At 41.6% G+C, this 20153-nt stretch overlaps 1 protein-coding gene across 1 annotated transcript in view; it reads left to right on the forward strand.

The window, feature by feature from the left end:
• SLC38A1 (solute carrier family 38 member 1) overlaps window positions 1-19933 on the forward strand; it is a 74373-nt gene extending 54440 nt beyond the window's left edge. Inside the window, exons 8-16 of the mRNA XM_066589880.1 lie at window positions 2801-2883; window positions 3203-3261; window positions 3386-3508; window positions 8155-8234; window positions 12164-12264; window positions 13158-13276; window positions 14769-14910; window positions 15938-16035; window positions 19203-19933. Coding sequence (XP_066445977.1) covers window positions 2801-2883; window positions 3203-3261; window positions 3386-3508; window positions 8155-8234; window positions 12164-12264; window positions 13158-13276; window positions 14769-14910; window positions 15938-16035; window positions 19203-19292 — 895 coding nt within the window. The 3' untranslated portion in view covers window positions 19293-19933. The remainder of the gene's footprint in view (window positions 1-2800; window positions 2884-3202; window positions 3262-3385; window positions 3509-8154; window positions 8235-12163; window positions 12265-13157; window positions 13277-14768; window positions 14911-15937; window positions 16036-19202) is intronic.
• The last annotated feature ends 220 nt before the right edge of the window (window positions 19934-20153 follow it).

The raw sequence follows: 20153 nt of genomic DNA on the forward strand, positions 1-20153 counted from the left end.
AAGGGGAATGACTTTATGGAAAGCGGGCGTGACCTAAATGCACCATCATGTGTCAAAAATTGTACAAAACGTTTGGTCCAAAAACTGATATAAAGTAAGCCAATATGTGGTATAAAGTTAGACAGAGGTGTTATGTGCCAGGTTTATCATCCAGGATATCTCTGTGATAAATCTGGTGCATTTTATGATTGTCTAGTCAATGTTTGCATTGTCTGACTGTAATGTCCCTTCTACACGGGATAACAGTCAGGTAAAAGACTACACGAGCGCTGACGTCACTGCCAAGCTCAATAGCGCTCGTGCAGAGCATTTACACAGGCAGAGTTTGCCAATGGATCGCGGCCTTCTTGCTCAGGGCTTTATTATGTCAGCATTATGAAGCAACAAAACTCTATCTTCTGTTGCTAGATGTCAAAAGATAAAATGCAAAAAGGTAATCTTAAAGATATACAAACATGTACAACTATCATACTTTAGAACACGTAGCAACCAAATTCACAGCCGGCAGAAGCTGCAAGAAAATGCTGACATTGCAACAGACCTCCTGCTTTCTCTATACACAGTATTGGGACAAACGGCTCGGACAAAGAACGATCAAAGTGCACTTTTTTACATTTTTGAGCAGAACTTGCCATTTTGAAGATTAATATTGTGAAATGTGTTGAGAAAGGCAGATGAATGAAAAAATGATTACTTCATTCCAGGGCTGTGCAGAGAAACCACAGTTGTTGGGAGAACAATGCAAATAGGGCATGTTCAAAAATGACCATGCATTTACATCCACTGTACCTGTGCCAGTGTCCTTTGTGCATTCAAAAAAACAAAAGAATTGAAAACGAGGTCTACTGTACAGCAACACAATGCATACAATGGACCTTGGACTTTGTGAAAACTCACAAATCATAATTCCAAAGATGTTGGAACACTGAATAATCTGTACTTTAATCTTCGGCCATTACATGTGGCCAAGCAACAATGATTTGCAGGCTCTAAAGCAGTCTGTGCCAATGGAATACCATGATTACTATGTCAATTTGCCAAAATTGGGCACTTTTCCACATTATGATTTATAAAAAGAGAAAAAGGTTTTCTTTCTATTACATAGCTTTCGGCCATGTTTGCAGCTTTAGAAATGTCCCATGCATGTATTATAGTGTTCAAAACTCCATTTTTTGTATACTTTAGGCTTGATGAGTTGTGGAACTTTCAAATTAAAATGAGCAATTTTCAGTAAAGAGTTTGATCATTCTTTCCCCGAGCTCTCCAAATGTTATTATAGGCATATTACCATTTGGCTTACAGCTATTAGTCCTGACTCAACAATATATGTGCACACTAGTGACACTTACCTCTTGCGAAAACAAGGTTGCAAGACAGGTTGGAATCCAGTTTGTCTAATGTCCCATTTAGACGGGACAACAGTTGTCTTAATGACTGCATGAGCGCTGATGTCACTGCTAGGTTGTTAGCGCTCGTGCAGGGCGTTTAGACAAGCACATCCCCGCTGGCTTCTTGACGATTGCTCACTGTCAGGCCTCTTTCCCACGAGCGTATATCAGCCCGCTGTTTTCACAGTCGGCTGATATACACTGTGATCTGATGCATTGTATTCCAATGCATCAGATCACGTGGCCATATTCCTGTTACGCGAAAGCGCCCTGGAACTATATTTTGGGCTGGAATACATCGGCCGCTGTATGGGCTCCTATGGGAGCCGATGACAGCGACCGGAGAAGGAGGAGCAGTCATGCTGCTTAAATCCCTCCCTCTTCTCTCCTCCCCTATGGCTGATTGCACTGAGAGGGGGCGGTGGAGGGGCAGAGCTAAGCACCACCCCATCCCGCCTCCTCCCAAAGCTGGCTGCTAAGCTCCCGCCCCTCGTCTGCAGCCAGCAATGGGAGGAGACGGAATGGGACGGTACTTAGCACCACCCCTGTCCCACCCCCTCCCATTGCAATCAGCTGGAGGGGAGAATAGAGGAGGTGAGCCGGCGAGGGGGAGGTAAGGGGAAGGCTTAACAGCATGGCAGCCTCGGCTTTTATGTGCTGGGGCCCATGCCGTCTGAACAGGCGCACAAGCGTTACATTTGTGACACACGGCTTATTGATGAATCTGACATGGGCTCAATAAACATTCAAGCATTGTTTTCTAAGTGGTGGAAAAGTAGTGCAGTTTTATATGCCGTGAACACAAACTTTTGAATAGGTTGAAATCCAAACTTTTCAGTGTTTGTTATCTGCTGTTGCTGGATCCTAACTCTACTCCAATGTCTAATTTGTTGATACTTCATCCTTACTAAACAATCACATGAAAAAGTAGCAGATACCTCTTAACTCAGTTAGGATATTGCATCACCCCATGTAGAAAAGCTTGTGCGGCATGATTTATAGGCTTCTGCAATATCATACATGACTAAAGTGATTTACACTGGAGCTTGTTCAGATGCCGCATGCAAAAAATACTCATTAGAGAAATTATAACAATACATAACTTTTACTTGATGTTCCCTTCAAAGGGAACTCTGTTGGCTCCTATGAGCCCTATAAACTAAAGTTAGGGGCTCATGGGAACAAGCGATGCATACGGGAATACGACTCTCCTACCTATCTTACTCCCGGACCCCTATCTGCCCATAAAGCTGCCACTGCATGCATTCCAGTGACTAGCAGTCAGCGGGAGTCCATAACTTTAGTTTATGGGGCTCATAGGAGTTGACTGAGTCCATTTAAATTAAAAATAAATTACTATATTAATTTTCTTAATCTCATCATTTGTCATGTTTTTCCACTTTGCTTTACAGGCCATGGTATCTGGATGGACGATTTCTTCTGGTTCTTGTAACTGTGGGAATTATACTTCCATTGTGTCTTCTTAAAAATTTAGGTAAAATAGAATTTACGGATGAATTACAAACTGGCAGATTAGAAATATTCTGTTTTTCACATGTAATCCACTAATATATTTTTGGTAATATAGGATACATGTAAATATTACATGGAGTTCTTGCTATTAGAATTTTGAAAGTTTACTGAATACAGATTATAGGTAAAATGCTAGAATGGGCAGTATATATATTTTTTATTCCAATTCAATGTGCATATTAATCTAACAGCCACCTAGTGGTAGAATGTAGAACTGCTGTTCACTGGTAAAGTAACAGATCAGCAGCCAAAGACCTAAACTTTATATTTAATCCACACAGGCTACCTTGGCTACACCAGTGGCTTCTCATTGACCTGTATGTTTTTTTTCCTTGTGGTGGTAAGTTCGGAAATGTCTTTCTTTTACTTTGTTAACATTTATAATTCAAGGTGGTGTTTTCTTTAGATCGTTCTCTTATTCCTCTTTTGTAATTATCTTTCATGTTCTATTTTTAATAATCCAGGTGGTCTACAATAAATTTAAAATTCCATGTCCATATGAAAGTATTAATGGAACATTAAGCAGTCCTCAAAATGCAACAGTAGAGGAACAGTGTACACCAAAGTATTTCACATTTAATTCGAAGGTAAGAACTTGATACTTTAAAATCCTTTTAATCCAGTGTTTGATAATCCCAAAAATCGGATAATCTGATAATTGTTTTCCTTTTAGCATAGAACTGCAATGTAATGTGGAAAACTAGAAAAAGAAGACTAGAAAAAGAGTTGTAATCAATAATAAAATGATACCAGTAGATATTACCTAAAAGCCTCATTTACACAGTTTAACCCATTAAGGACCAGGCTGTTTTGCACCTTAAGGACCAGACACTTTTTTTTTATTTTACGCATGTGGTGCTTTTTACTGCCCTATTTTTTTTTTCCTTCAGCTACCAAAATTATTTTTGCTGCGTTTTTTTTTCTGTGACATACAGGGCTATTTTTTAATATCTTTTTCTCTGCCTTTTTTTTTTTACTGTTTTTTAGTTTTATTGGGGGCAAAAAGCTAAAAATGATTTTTTTTTAACATTTATAGGTATTATATACATTAGTATATTTACGCTAAAATGAAGTATGGGAATGGTTTTCTCATTATGTTTCGGCCATTTTGATATATAATATGTATGGATTTGTATTACAAGGCCCATATGGCGACGGTTTTGGTTGGCGTCGGCTTTGGGTTATTTTCTATTTTATGTATATATTTTTATTTTACACTGTAATTTTGTTTTAATAATGCCCTGTCCTACCATCAAGGCCGGTGGCTATATCTCTCTCTGTCCATGCACACTCTAGTTCAGCAGTCATAACATTGAAGTTATCTCTGTCAGGCAACTGCAGCACTGTTGTCCTCTTGATACAGACTTAGCTTCACCTGGTGTCTTACAATTTATGCACTAGGAGTCTGTCTATTGCTCCATGATATATCTGAACCAACTATCTTTGGTTACCAATGGAGCATTATCACAATTACGTATAGACAGAAGCTACGTTAATAAATAGCCCACGGGTTGGGTGTTTGTCTATAGCAGCACATTTCTATTAGACCTAATAACCCTATTAGGCAACTGCAGTGCTATTGTTTTTGGACGTAGCCTGAATTTCAGCCTGTGCTTTACCAGCTATGCACCAGGTGTCTGTCTATTGCTCTATAATATACCTGAACTGACTGCTTCAGGGTCATCAATGGAGCATTATTATAATAATCTATAGGCTTAAGCTGTGTTTAATAATAACTCACAAGTTGGGTACCTGTCTACAGTAACTGATACTAGTCATTTATTAAGCAACAAAGCATCTCTACCTGCAACGCATTTCGGTCATAAAATAAGCCTTTTTTTAGCTTGATATATGTTCCCTCTGTGTGAGCTGTTTCCAATCTCTAACTGAGCATTAGCCTTTATCTTTTCCTTTGTTTTTCAAAATAATCTTGTAGACATGATACCTTTTAATGGTTAACAAATAGGTTAATGATGTTAACAATGCAAGCTTTTGAGGCTACTTGGGTCTCTTCAGCAGACTGGTGTAACAACATATATGTGAGCAAGCACATACACAAAAGAGCACAGACATGGTGTGATTAATTTGCATTTATAAAAATAACAGAAGCGGATGAGGTTGGACAGCAAATCTTTAATTAGTCCACAGATAAGAGTGTGACAATTTTGCTGTCTGTAAATTGTTAATTTAGAGGCCCAGCACATCCACTACCACTATTCCTGCACTGGATCTCTCAGATGTTCTAATCCACCCACCATAAATCCTTCAGAGACATTTAATCCTGTGTGTAAAGCATTGAACACTTGACAGCTTGCACTGTAAGGCTGAGTTCACACAACGTTATGACGTGCATGTTTCTACATGGATTCCACCTCAAAGAAAAAATGCGGTAGAAATCTGTGGCAAAGCCGTGAATTTGTGCCACGTATTTTACTGTTTTATTACTGCACATTTTGGCTCGCATTCCACAGCAGAAATTCCTTAGCGATTCTGCTGTGTGTGATCTCACCCTTAAGGTGGTATTTCTGACTCAGGCACCAATACAGAGAAAGAAAGACTTATAGCAGAATTTAAAAAGCTCAGAATTTTCTAGTTACATCACTGGAAGTGACTATTTACATGGTGTGGCAGAGTAGCCATTATAGTGGCATGCTTGTGCTACCAGTGGGCCAAAGTGTAGAAAAGTGGTCAACGGGGAAAAGGTATTCCCTGCATTTGGGGTGCCTAATGAGGTAATTAGCAGCCTGGTGGGAGAGCTCTTTCAGAAAGGGCAGAATTCTTCCCAGAATTCTTCCAATCTGGAGAAAGACGCAGGCTAAGCCAAAGGCCTGCCGAAGTCAGCACATCAAGGTACAGGCACAGCTTGTAACATTTCTAGGGTGTAGGCTATAGGCCTTACCCCTGGCTTAGCGAGGAATACTATATGTTAGTTGGTGGCCAGGCAGGCCTAAGTCTTGTTTTGACAATGCACCATTTGTGTGAATAGCTGTGCTGTGTATAGCGCAATAAAACCAGTTTTAGGGCTTAAACAGATAACTGTTTTTTCGTCACGTTTTGAGGTTGTGAAAATCACAGCCGCAAAACGTGACGAAAGGAGGCCATTGATTTCAATGGTTTGGTTTTCACTAGTGTGATTCCTGCGCAATGCTATTACGCACAAGAAAAGATAGGCCTTACCCTAGTTTCTACGTGTGCAATAAAAGATAAATCACTGAAAATGGCCATATACTTATTGACACAGGAGGGCAAACATGTGCACCAACCTCAGCATCCAGACAGCCACACTGCCAAATGAGGGAGTGCACCATGCAAACAAGCAACCTATTAATGATGCCATAATAGTTCGGCAGGCTGCTCTGCCCCTTAAAGAGTGTAACACATTGGTACTGTCACCCTCAGCTCCCGTGGCGTTTAAATCCGAACTGCATGTGAATAATACATAATAAATGCGAGGTTTTAGTTGGATTTGGGGCAAAATACTTGAGCTCACAAGCCAATCGTCAAGGCTCCTCGCATCCTACACTAATATAAATGTATCACAGAAAGGGACATATAAAAACAAACAAATTTCTGAAAACGGCCATTATAATTACTCACACAGGAAGGCAAACATGTGCACCAACCTCAGCATGCAGACAGCCATACTGCCAAATGAGGGTGTGCACCATGCAAACAAGCAACCTATTAATGATGCTATAATAGTTCGGCAGGCTGCTCTGCCACTTAAAGAGTGAAACACATTGGTACTGCCACCCTGGGCTCCCATGGCGTTTAAATCCAAACTGCATGTGAATAATACATAATAAATGCTAGGTATTAGTTGGATTTTGGCCAAAATACTTGAGCTCACAAGCCAATCGTCAAGGCTCCTGGCATTTTATGAGTCCCTACACTAATATAAATGTATCACAGAAAGGGAAATATAAAAACAAACAAATCACTGAAAACGGTCATATAATTACTCACACAGGAAGGCAAACATGTGCACCAACCTCAACATGCAGGCAGCCACACTGCAAAAATGAGGGAGCCAGTTACACCTGTGCAGGACACCGATGAGACAGCCACTCACACAACCTCCTATATAGAGGGGGGTGGCTGCTTGGTGTATACTCCTGCACAGAGTAGGTCCAAAGTGCCAGACCTTATGATACAGGTAGTGCACCATGCAAACAAGCAACCTATTAATGATGCCATGATAGTTTTGCAGGCTGCCCTGCACCTAAAAAAGTGAACCACATTGGTACTGCCACCCTGGGCTTCCCCGGCGTTTAAAGCCGCACTGCATTTGAATAATTCATAATAAATGCAAGGTATTAGTTGGGGGTTGTGTGAGTGGCTGTCTCATCGGTGTCCTCCACAGGTGTAATTGGCTCCCTCATTTGGTAGTATGGCTGCCTGCATGCTGAGGTTGGTTGTTTGCCCTCCTGTGTCAGTAAGTATATGGCCGTTTTCAGTGCTTTGTTTGTTTTTATATTTCCCTTTCTGTGATACACTGCGATAAAAGATAGTTCCGGGCGTATCTTTCCTTTTTGCTTTTTTCCACAAGCAATAGTGCGAAGTTTGAATGTTTAAAAAAAAAAAAAAAAAAAGACTTTTGACTGGTACATGTGCTGATGCGCTCTGTAGCGGTGAGCGTATTTGCGCATGCGCTTTTCTGTAGAAGCCCTTAAACTTGAATCCAAAGTCTAAAAGTGAATTCCATGCGTATGTCACCATCTTACCCTAATAATCCTATTTAACTGGCATCCCTGCAAGTTGTTACAATAGCTAGTGTATACCCGTTTTTTGGGTGGGGGACTTTTACTTCTCAGAAAAATGGGGATCCTTGTGACCACACTACAAAAATGGCAAAAAGCTGTGTACGCAGGAATGCTCAAATTTTACTATACACATTAGGATCCAAACATTGTGCGTGACACTGACCTGAAGGAGTCACTGACTCCGCAGTTTTCATAACTTCCACGGAATTCAGCAGACAGCCATTCACATGTACATCCACCCCTCCTTTATATGGCTGCAATAAGGGCTCAGGTTGAGTATGCTGCTTTGAGGTGGGATGGATCCCCTACCAAGTTTTTTGCCCAGGGTTCTCCACATTCATTGTTTTTTCTCTCTATCTTTATTGAAAATGTATACCACTTACTGATTACACCATAATGATTATTGCTAAGCACAGTAGCTTTTAGAAGATTTGATGTGACCTAATTATGTGTCTTCTTTTCATCTACAGACTGCTTACGCACTGCCAACACTCGCATTTGCATTCGTGTGTCATCCATCCGTTCTACCTATATACAGCGAGCTCAGAGAGTAAGAAAGAATTTATGTGTATTAACACGACTATCAGCTTGAAAACAATGCAGATTACTTTACTCAGATGATAAGTTCAGAGATCTTTAATATGTGCAGATTTACCTGCTGTAAGTTTTTAGATATATTTTTGCCATGCTTTACAGTAACAGTAAAGCTTTCCATATACATTAAATTAAGACCTCATGCCCACGGCCGGGTCGGATTGAGGGCGCCTACCCACTGGCGTTGCCGATTTTTGTGCGTGAAAAACGCAGCGTTTTTGGCGCGTTTTCCCGCTGCTTTTTTGCGCGTTTTTCGTTAATTTCCATTGACATTCATGGGTGCATTAAGAGAAAAATAAGGACACATATGCAACTGACAGTTCCTATGTGAAAAATTGCAACGGACCGAAAAAAAAACCGCAAATGGACAAGAACACATTCTATGCTAATTGCTCTTCAGAAAAAACGCAAAGGAAAAAAAATCGCCAGTGGGTAGGCGCCCTTAGACTGTGAAATCTCGCAGCAGAACCAGATTCAGTTACCCTCATAGACCCATACTCACCTGTCCGGATTACACACTGTCGCGCCAGCGATGACGCAGATCTGCGGCGACTCGCTGTGGTACAGATGGCTTCCATTCACTGCAATGGAAGCCATCCATGCAATTTTCAGCACCAAATAGAGCATGAAGGACTCTTGCCCATGGCTGGGTCAAATCCTGACTGTGAAATCTCGCAGTGGAATCACACCCGGTGCCCCGGCAGTGACCCCCAGAGACCCATACTCACCTGTCCGGATCTGCCACGAGTGTCTCCAATGCACGAGCCGGCACGCATGCGCAGTGCAGGGCATGACGTGCTATTGCGCCGGCGATGACGCGGATTCGCGGTGACCAGCCGCGGGACAGACAGTTTCATTGACTGCAATAAAAAAGCCATCCGTGCGATTTTCTGCACCAAATAGAGCATGCAATGAATTAAGGCCTCATGCCCACGGCCAGGTCAGATTCCGACTGTGAAATCTTGCAGGGGAATCACACCTAGTGCCCCAGCAGTGATCCCCATAGACCCATACTCACCTGTCCAGAGTGTCTTGGCCAGCTAGCCGACACACATTTGCAGTGCAAGGCATGACGTGCTGTCGCGCCAGCAATGATGTGGATCTGCGGCGACTCGCCGTTAAAGTGGCCTTATCATTTTATTACTCAGCTGTTATCACTATTACAAATGTCTACTGACACAAAAAGCACAGGGCTTGTTCAAATCAATGCACTTGAAGTACAAATGATGCCATTGTCATATATGTTAATTAAGGCTCTTTTCGAGTGCTGCAGTAACATTTCATTACATCATTTTGCTTATAATATCTAAGCTGTTTTTTTCATTTAAGGCCCTTTTACACAGGCTGATGATTGGCGACAAATGTTTGTATGAACATTTGCTTGCCTTATCATCGGTTCATATGAATATGTCCACGATCAGTCAATCCCAGCCCATCTGAACACAAATGCTATCGTGTTTCCCCGAAAATAAAACCTACTCCAATAATAAGCCCTACCCTGCCGCACACGGCACAAAAATCTGACTCACTTTAGAAGAGCACATGCATGGCAACCTGAAAAGTCAGATTTTTGTGCCCCACACAGACTTCAGTGGGTGACAGCGTTGGATCGGGAGAGCGTGTGAGTATTAAAAGTACAACATTCAACTCCCTGTCACCTCCTCTAACAGCACCATAACTTATTTATGTAGGGAGGTAACAGGTTCCTTTTAAAGGATCCGCACATGCAACCAGCTTTCCTGCCCCTTGCCAATCTGGATGGTTCTCAGGCTATTTAAGTCATCCCTCCCCCACTGGAAAGTGCCTGGGCAATAGGTTCTGTATGGCTCTACAAAGGTGTTTTAATATTGTTATTGTACTCTATTTTACCTGTGCCCGTTTCACCTAGATTTCTCATCTTCATCTATCCCGACCTCAGCTTGTACTTTGACCATGTTATAACCGTCTGTTGCCTGCCCAGACCCTCAGCCTGTCTCATTGTTAGGCAAGAACTCTGCCTGTCCTGCCTTCAGCTTTGTATACGAACCATATCGCTGTCCGCTCAGCTGCCACAGTACTGAGACTACAATTAGGGTAACATCATGTGGGTAGCTGCAGGGAAGACTAGATCCTAATTGGTCCTAACTTGATCCTAACTGTGATCTAAAGGTCTTTAGATATCAGGTCCTGGACATGATATAATTAGGACAGAGTCATTCTTTGATATGAAGTACTGCATTTACTGTCAATCCTGCAGTACTCCCCTCCACAAATTACATAGAAGTCTACATTAGCCCCCTTCCCCACCACACATCACTCCCTGGGTTTCCTAATTCCACTTCCCTCACTAATCTCAGACACTAACAGGGCATAGACTTCTGCTGTTTTATGTGTATGAGGGCAGCTCAACAGTCCCCTGACATCTACTATGGAGGCAAAGAAGGATGGAGCATGTTGGATTTCAATGTGTCAATGTTTTGGCCCTCCAAGAGAGGAGCAGCTGTTAGAGTGGTCTGGCAACAGTTTATTCCACACTGCCGATTTAAATAAACACTTCTTTGAACAATGTGTTTGAGGCAGCTGAGCGTTATGTCTTGTGTATGTATTTTGGTTCAAAAAGTTTTTATTGGGGCAATACTTGTTACATACAAATAATGTATCTGGTTGCTTTACAGCGGACATCAGATTATTCACAACATGACATGCCATATCGACTTCTCTCATCCGTCTTTTTTATCTCTGGAGTCCTGCTGTCGATATTTTATTACCCTAAAGTATACCTAAACTAAACCTGTTAGTCTAACCAGATAATTAACACTAAAACTTAGGAGAAGGAAAAGAAAAGAGAAGAGATACAAAAGTTAGAGAGAGTTTAACTACAGCAGAGAATAGGAAGAGGGGTAAGGTGTGGGGAGAGGGGAGTAGCACAGGGGTGAGAGCTGGGTCGCCAGTATGCCTCGGCAAGCGTGGTATTGTTTCCGTAGGTTGAAATTTACCTGTAATGCGCTGACCTATCCAGGAGCCAGTATTGGGTCGTTTCAGGTATGTTGGTCTCTGGTATCTCTCTTAGCATGTTTTGCGGGGTTGGTTGCATAACTAAGGCGATACCAGACCGTGTGCTATCCATTCCGCAGCCCTGGGGGATGCCCTGAAATCTAGCCATGGCCTCCAAATCTCATAAAACTTTTCGGTGGTCATGTCTTCGTCAGCCCTCATTTCCTCAAACCTTGCCAGCTCGTTGACCGCCTCGACCCATTGACTCCTGGAGGGATGGGCAGGAGACCGCCAGAACCTTGGGATGACTTGCCTTACTGCCTGCACTAAAAAGCGAAGCAGTCCCTTTTTGGTGGTTGAGACGAATCTCGGATACATGGATAGTACTGCTATCTCAAGTGTGAGGCGCTCCTCCCTCCTGCATAGATTATTGTGCAACCCTGATACATCTTCCCACAATGCTGCTATTGGCGGGCATTCCCACCAAATGTGCGACATTCTGCCTCTTACATCCGGGCATCTCCAGCATGTGGGTGAAGCCTGGAGGGACATTCTATGCATTCTCTCTGGGGTCCTGTACCAGAGTGACACAATCTTGAAGTTTAGTTCCTGAAGTCTGGAGGAGACCGACCCCTTGTGAGTTAGAGCAAACGACTTCTCCCAAGCCTCCGGGGGAAAGCCTCTACCCAGTTCTTTTCCCCAAGCCGCGATATATCCCGGCGGTGTGTCCCCCATCTCCCACTCCAGCAGCATCTTGTAAAGAAGTGAGATCAAGTGGCTAGGAGAGCCAGCAGACATGCTTATTTTTTCGAAGGGGGTAAGATCCCCAGGTGCATGTATTTTCAATTAATCTGATTACTTTAGATGCTGCAAAGAATAGATACTAAATGATGTTAATCTTTTTTTTTCCAGTCGCACACAGAAGAAAATGCAGCTGGTATCACAGATTTCATTCTTTTCTATGTTTCTTATGTATTTTCTCACTGCCATATTTGGCTATCTGACATTTTATGGTAAGTTGTAATTATATTTTAATTAGCTAGGTTAGAAGTTAAACTCTTCAAGTGTCAATATTGCTCTGTGTACTTTCACAATAATGAAGTAAATGTTAGCAAAAAAAGTTACAAACTTTGCAAGCAACAAGGTTAAGGTAACCTCTGAAGTGTCCTATTTAATATCAGTAATAGAGATGAGCGAGCGTACTCGGAAAAGCACTACTCGCTCGAGTAATTTGCTTTATCCGAGTATCGCTGTGCTCGGGTCTGAAGATTCGGGTGCCGGCACGGAGCGGGGAGCTGCAGGGGAGAGCGGGGAGGAACGGAGGTAAGATCTTTCTCTCCCTCTCCCCTGCCCGCTCTCCCCTGCTCCTTGCTGCGACTCACCTGTCAGCCGCAGCGGCACCCGAATCTTCAGACCCGAGCACAGCGATACTCGGATAAAGCACATTACTCGAGCGAGTAGTGCTTTTCTGAGTACGCTCGCTCATCTCTAATCAGTAACATAAAAAGTACCAAGAAAACAACATAAACCATTAGACCCTGCAGAAAGTCCGGTTCAAAAATCCAATAAATAAAAGGCCAGCAGTGCGGAGTGCAGAAAAACATGACAAATCTGAAAATGTTCACAAATATGTAAAATAAAGAGATCACTATTTCTAGCTATCTAAACAGAGAGCATACAGAAGAGATGGAGGCCACAGATATAAAAAGGCAGAAGTAGGAAAAAAGGGGTTTAAATATCAAAATTTCCGTTAACTGTATAATGGCCCGATGTATACATTTTGAGGGGCATTGAGCACATTGCTGGTGTACTCAGATACTATGTTCTATGGTCATACTCATCCTGTATAATTCTCAATGATCTTGATATATTTCAATGCCTCTAACTTCACATTTAATTTCTACAGATAAAGTAGAATCTGAACTTCTTGGGACATATAGTGATAAAAAGGACGTTCTCCTATTGACTGTCCGCCTGGCTGTTATCATTGCAGTTATACTTACTGTACCAGTGTTATTTTTCACTGTAAGTATTTATTTCCACTTGTCATTATTGTAACAATATCTGTGAAACTATAATGCTGCATTTAGGCCAGCATCACACGACCTGATTGCGGTGTTCGCATGGACGATCTACAGCAAATCACATTGATTGAAAGTTATGTACTTTCGCTTTTTCCTTCACGCTTGCGGAAACAAATTGCTAGCGGAGAAAAAAAATCACAGCATGAACTATTTTGCTTGAAGTCAATAGAGGTCATGCAACTTTCAGTCCATCCACGGGTACTTGCGTCATTGTCTAGCGACGGCATGGTAAATATAGAAAAAAAAATCTGTAGTGCGCATGACCACCTGTGAGCCTCCATGTTCATCCGCAATATAGATTTTGCAGGTACGCAGGGTCACAGCCGGATTCCACTGCAGGTTCCCACATGCGGAATCCAACCTGGTCATGTGCAGCTGGCCTTAGATGGGACGACAGTCGTCTAAATAACTGCTTGAGTGGGTGATGTCACTGCTAGGTTGTTAGCACTCATGCAGAGCGTTTAGACAGGTGGATCACTTCTGACTTCTTGCTCAGTGCTGCACATTCTATGTGAAGCACTGAGCGGCAAGTGTTTACACTCAGCGAGAAGTCAGCAATCCAGCGATGATTTTTACGCTGGTTGAAAGTGAGTGACCAGCGAACTGCAAACGAATAATGAACGATGGCTGTGCATTTAAGTGAGATAATTATCGCGCATTCGAAAATTTAAATGAGTTTTGTGCGTTGATCGTCCTGTGTAAATGGCCCTAAAACTGGTTGTATAATCATGGCTTGGTCTTCTTTTGTTAACCTCAATGTAAGCAGGACAATTGAAAAAATTCCTCAGTTTCATGACTGAGATAAATTAGAGGTTTGGTAGATAGACTTAAAGGGGTTGTCCCGCGCCGAAACGGGTTTTTTTTTTTTTCAACCCCCCCCCCGTTCGGCGCGAGACAACCCCGATGCAGGGACGTACAGAAAGCTTACCGGAGCGCTTACCTTAATCCCCGCGCTCCGGTGACTTCTATACTTACCTGTGAAGATGGCCGCCGGAATCCTCTTCCTCCGTGGACCGCAGCTCTTCTGTGCGGTCCATTGCCGATTCCAGCCTCCTGATTGGCTGGAATCGGCACGTGACGGGGCGGAGCTACACGGAGCCTGCATTCTGCACGAGCGGCTCCATTGAAGAGAGCAGAAGACCAGGACTGCGCAAGCGCGGCTAATTTGGCCATCGGAGGGCGAAAATTAGTCGGCACCATGGAGACGAGGACGCCAGCAACGGAGCAGGTAAGTAAAAAACTTTTTATAACTTCTGTATGGCTCATAATTAATGCACAATGTACATTACAAAGTGCATTAATATGGCCATACAGAAGTGTATAGACCCACTTGCTGCCGCGGGACAACCCCTTTAAAAGAGATTTGGTATTTTTTTTATAGAACACACTTAAGATGCTAAACATCTTTCAATTATTATTTTCTTCATTCATAGGTTCGATCCTCATTGTTTGAGCTGGCCCGAAAGACAAAATATAAGTTCTGGCAGCATTTACTAGTTACAATAATCCTTCTAATTATAATTGACCTACTTGTTATATTCATACCAACGATGAAAGATATTTTTGGAGCAATAGGTAAAGTATGTTTTTATATTATATTTCTTCTGTGAATAGTATAGTAAAGGCCCTTTTACATGCAACAATTATCGCTCAACATTTGGCTGAAAATGAGCGACAATCGTTACATGTAAAAACGGGTATCATGCACTTTTCGTTTGAACTTTGGATTTTAGCTTGCATAAAATTCATCATTCAGACGCTGAAAGACAGAGCAAATTTGTTCCATTTGAATAAATTCCGCTCATCTTTCAAAAGACTGCACGATAATAGTGTACTGATTGTGTTTGCTTTGCATACATAATAAGTACAGTGTACTCTGCTGTGAGCAGAACAATAGAATCTGCCAACAGATGTTTGCTCAGCTGGGCATGTGTTTAACATATGCCCAACTGAGCAAACAACTCGTGGAGGAAAATGAAGATGATTAGAAGGTCCTTTTACATGCAAATGCAGATGATTAAATCCATTAACATTATATGCAAATACATCACTGAATCATTCAACTTTTTGACCTTTCAAATGTTATCTTTGTGTGTAAAAGGACCCTGAGTGATGGTATATCGCAAGAATATACCATGACTTTCTCACCAGGACCCCGACTAAACTTTAGAATGAAAGGTCCGCACAGCACTAGTTAAAGGAGCATTACAAAATATAAGCACTGTGTTGTGCCAAGTACACAGCTTGAGGGGGTGGTGCATGATTTGGCTTTGAAAAGAACACCAGAGAAAAAGTCATGTTTCACCCCTTCAAGCCCGGCACTAAGCATAACAAAATGTACCAGTTTTTCTGAAGCTTTTTCTAAAAGCACTGCTATACAAGTGAAAAGCAGAATATAATTTGGTACATTCATTCTCAGGTTCTGCGGGGTTCCCAGAGGTCGCACATTCACTAATCTAGCTATCTGCCATCACATTATCAGATGGGAGTACCCCTTCAAGAAAAGACCTGTAAAAAATATTAATTCAGATTCTTTGCAGTGGATGTTCAGCTATATGGTGATATAAAGTCACATTAATAGCCGTTTCAATGTACTTCACAGGTGCAACATCTGCAAATATGCTGATATTTATTCTTCCTTCAATGTTATACTTGAAAATTACTAATGGTAATGATGCATTGGCCAAAGAAAGATTTTGGGTAAGTTGACTTGCTCCAATATATATATATATATATATATATATATATATATATATATATATATATATATATATATATATATATAATATATATATATATATATATATATATAATGTTTGAGATGCCTTGACTAAGCTTGAAATGGAACTTCCATAAACATAATTTGTTTTTCTAATATTATACAGTTTGAAGCCAGATTCCCTATGGTAAAAAAGAGTGGTCAGTTTAATACAATCTTCAATCCACCTTCTTGGTACTCATTCCCATATCCATCTTGCTAGACTCCCTGCACTGCTAAGGTTGCAAAAATGCAGGCATGTTTAACCACTGAGCAATTTGGTGACGCCCCAGCAAAAGATGCATGGGCTAATGCATTAATGATTCTGTTGCCATGTCCCATCAACTAATGCATTTATTCACTGTAACACTTTTATGCACAGAATATACTTTGCGGTTCAAGCTAAATTTTTGCTGTGTTGAATATAGATATACATAAAGGGCCACTCTGGTGATTTTTGTTTCATTTATTATATAGACACCCCTCTCGCCCCAGTATATATAAATCAGCTGGTGTTACCTTGGTTAGTTATTCCTTTCTGTCCGATACTCTTGGCCTGCTTTTCCTCAGTTGGTCATGTAATCTAAATTCTGATCAGCTCAGATTTACTTGGGGCTATGTGTTCAGTTTCTAGTCAGTTTCTCAGTCTGTGTGATGCTATTACATGGAATGGACCACAGACACTGCCTAGAGGGGGACACAGGCACTATCACAATGATTGATGATCGCACAGCTCCTGTCACATTATAATAGAGGAGATCACGGCTCATCTTCCTGAGTGTCCACTTAGTCTGTAGCTTATTTAGGTGAATAAAATGCAAGTGGTAATGGCAATGTTGCAGAGACGAAAATCTGACTCTTTTCAGAGTCCCATGCGCGCTCTCTGCCATGGACTTGTATAGGAGAGCATGTATTTGGGACTCTGAATAGAGTCAGATTTTTGTGCTGTGCGATGACTTCAGAGGGGAAAACTGCTGAATTGCAGAAGCAGGTGAGTAAAAAAAAAAAAAAACATCACCAGATCCCTGTCACCTCCTGTGAGAGCACTATAACTTAGTTTAAGGTGCTGTGAGGACATGACAGGTTCCATTTAAATTATACTAAAACTATTTCAGTAGAAAGCAAAAACATAAGGTAAACCCAGCCTAAGGCTGGCTACATACTCGAAACCTTTGTGGGACTGAAAAAGCCAAATTAGTCCATTTTCAGCTGACCATTTACACCTTTTAATTGCTCAAGCTGGCATAACAGATGCTGTCTGGAGGCAAATATCTGTCGAAAAGTTAATCTGCTTAGTTGGGTTAATGCCCATAGCATGCTATGGAAAAGCACTTTTTCCTGCACACCAGCAGCAATAACTTGGGATTTTCCGCTCGTGAAGGAAAAATCACAGGATGCTCCAATTTACTGCGGATTCTGCACAAACAGCTTCCATTGAAGTCAATGGAAGCCGTCCAACATGCGGCCCGTCCACAATTAACATTGTGGACAGGTCATGGATTCCGCGGCATCGCCTAGTGACGGCGCGGGAAAATCTGTACTGCGCATGTCCGGCAGCTCACAGGCCAGACCATCCGCAGTACAGATAAGGTAAGCGGGCTCAACGGCCAGGCACAGGGTCGGATTCCACTGCAGATTCCACTGCGTTGTGTGCAGGCGGCCTTACGGTGAGTTAGAAAGCAGGATCTATAGTTCTCTGTGCCCCAATATATAAAACACAGCACAGCAGTCAGACGTCTCCCACCAGTTCTGAGAGAACTTAGAATCAGATGTATACCCTGAAGAGGGAAAAATGGGGAGAAATACAGGCTATAAGTCACATAATGGCCAGAAATAAGGATACTCCTCACGTACACATACAGTAGTTTATTCTGAAAAGTAATCTGAAACAGTTAGGTACAGCAAGTTTATTATGTTGAAGTAGCAAGATCTAACTGAGATAGCTTCACTGTGGAGGTCAACTGTATACTGTAACCTTCTGTTAGTCAGGTATTCTAAGGAATTTCAGGAATCATGGAGTCACTTAATTTAGTTTGCAGGGTAAAACATGCATAATTTCAAACATATCATACTTGGTGCATATAGTAGTAGCGTCCATTGAGCCTAAAGTATAAAGCAAAATATAACATATTTAGAAATTGCAAAGCACCAACTTGACTGCTAAACAGTCCTACTGGTATGTAGGTCTTGTACTGTACCATACAGTGCTAGTACCGGACACCCCACTTAAAAAAGACATAGATAAACTGGAGGAAGTTCAGAGAAGACATACCATGATGGTGAGCGGTCTGCAAATCATATCCTATGAGGAACGGGTAAAGGGTCTAGGAATATTTAGCTTGCAGAAGAGAAGGCTGAGATGAGACTTAATAGCTGTCTACAAATATCTGAAGGGCTGTCCCACTGCAGAGGGATCAGCCCTATTCTCATTTGTACAAGGAAAGACTAGAAGCAATGGGATGAAACTAAAAGGGAGGAGAAACAAGTTAGATATTAGAAAAAACTTTCTGACAGTGAGGGTGATCAATGAGTGGAACAGGTTACCACAGGAGGGGGTGAGTTCTCCTTCAATGGAAGTGTTCAAACAAAGGCTGGACATACATCTGTCTGGGATGATTTAGTGAATCCTGCACTGAGCAGAGGGTTGGACCAGATGACCCTGGAGGTCCCTTCCAACTCTACCATTCTATGATTCTATGAGTACACTTCAGACCATATAGATTTACATACCATCTGGAATTTCAGATTAAAATGAACTGTGACACTTTTTTTTTTTACAAGATTACCATATCTGGACTGTCAGGTGCTTAATAAGAAGATTTCTTGCTGTAAACTGCATGCACAAATGCATATGTGTAATGAGGCATGGTATAGCACATGTTTTCTGCTGCCTGTTATAAATGGCTAACCGAATGTTATCAATGCTATACAAGCATTCTGCCTTCTTTTCATCATGTATTACCTGTGGTGGGTTATACATAATGACCATTAGTCATCAACAATACAACCAATATGACCGATTCACACATAACAACCAATATAATTCAGTGAATCGTGGTTTACCGGTCTTCTTTATTTAATACAGCATTTTATCAATTTTTTCCTGCAGGCTTGTGCTTTCTTTGCACTTGGGTTGTTATTCTCCATGATAAGTATTCCTCTTGTGATATACGACTGGGTTCATTCAGGAAATCCGTAAGAAGGAAGCTGAGCTTGTCTACAAGGTGTCCCTTTACCACCATCACAGCCACACTGTTTTAAGGGCACAAGTACACATTAGATTGGAGGACAACTCTTACTATACCTCATTGGATCTCCCTACTCAATGTCACAGCTGTTTGTCCTTTAAATGTTACACTCTGCAGGATATCTAGTTTCTTTACGGTCTTCATCCTGCATGTTTCGTTTCCAGTCATGCTCTTCACTGATCAGGTTTCTATTTTCAGAGGAGTTCTGAAAATTGCCTCAAGAACATCATCACTGTTTTCACTAATTTATGTTAAAACTTGTAATGTTCATGAATTTTTTTTTTAACAACCACATCCCACTTATAAACTTTGCACCTCATACACCATATTGTTCAATCTGACTGTCTATACAATATGTACGGATAACTCAACTTTGGGACCAACTCCAGAAGTAATGGATTGCCATTGGTTACAGACACTGACAGTGGAAATTCACCTGGAATTATTTTTCTTATGGAAATTAGTATCTAAATGGTAATTAATATTCAAAGCAGCCTAGTTCCAGTCCACTCAACCTTACTTTTGCCATTTTTGTAGAGTAATATGCTAAAGGTCCTGTAATGTCATAACCATATCACCCGGACATTTAGAGTAAAAAAGCAGAATGTATTAACCCCTTGAGTGGCACGCCCGGAAAATTTCCGGGACGAGCTCCACTGCTCATAGAGACATAGCCCGGAAGATTTCTGGGCTATGTATCACTATGGGAGCTGCAGAGCAAAATGCCACAAGCTGTGACAGTGTGCTCTGCCTGCACAGACCCACAGAGAACAAAGCAAGGGCTTTGGAAAACCAGCAGAAGATATTGCCGA

This window comes from Eleutherodactylus coqui, chromosome 2 (genome assembly GCF_035609145.1).
Source record: "Eleutherodactylus coqui strain aEleCoq1 chromosome 2, aEleCoq1.hap1, whole genome shotgun sequence".
NCBI lineage: Eukaryota > Metazoa > Chordata > Amphibia > Anura > Eleutherodactylidae > Eleutherodactylus > Eleutherodactylus coqui.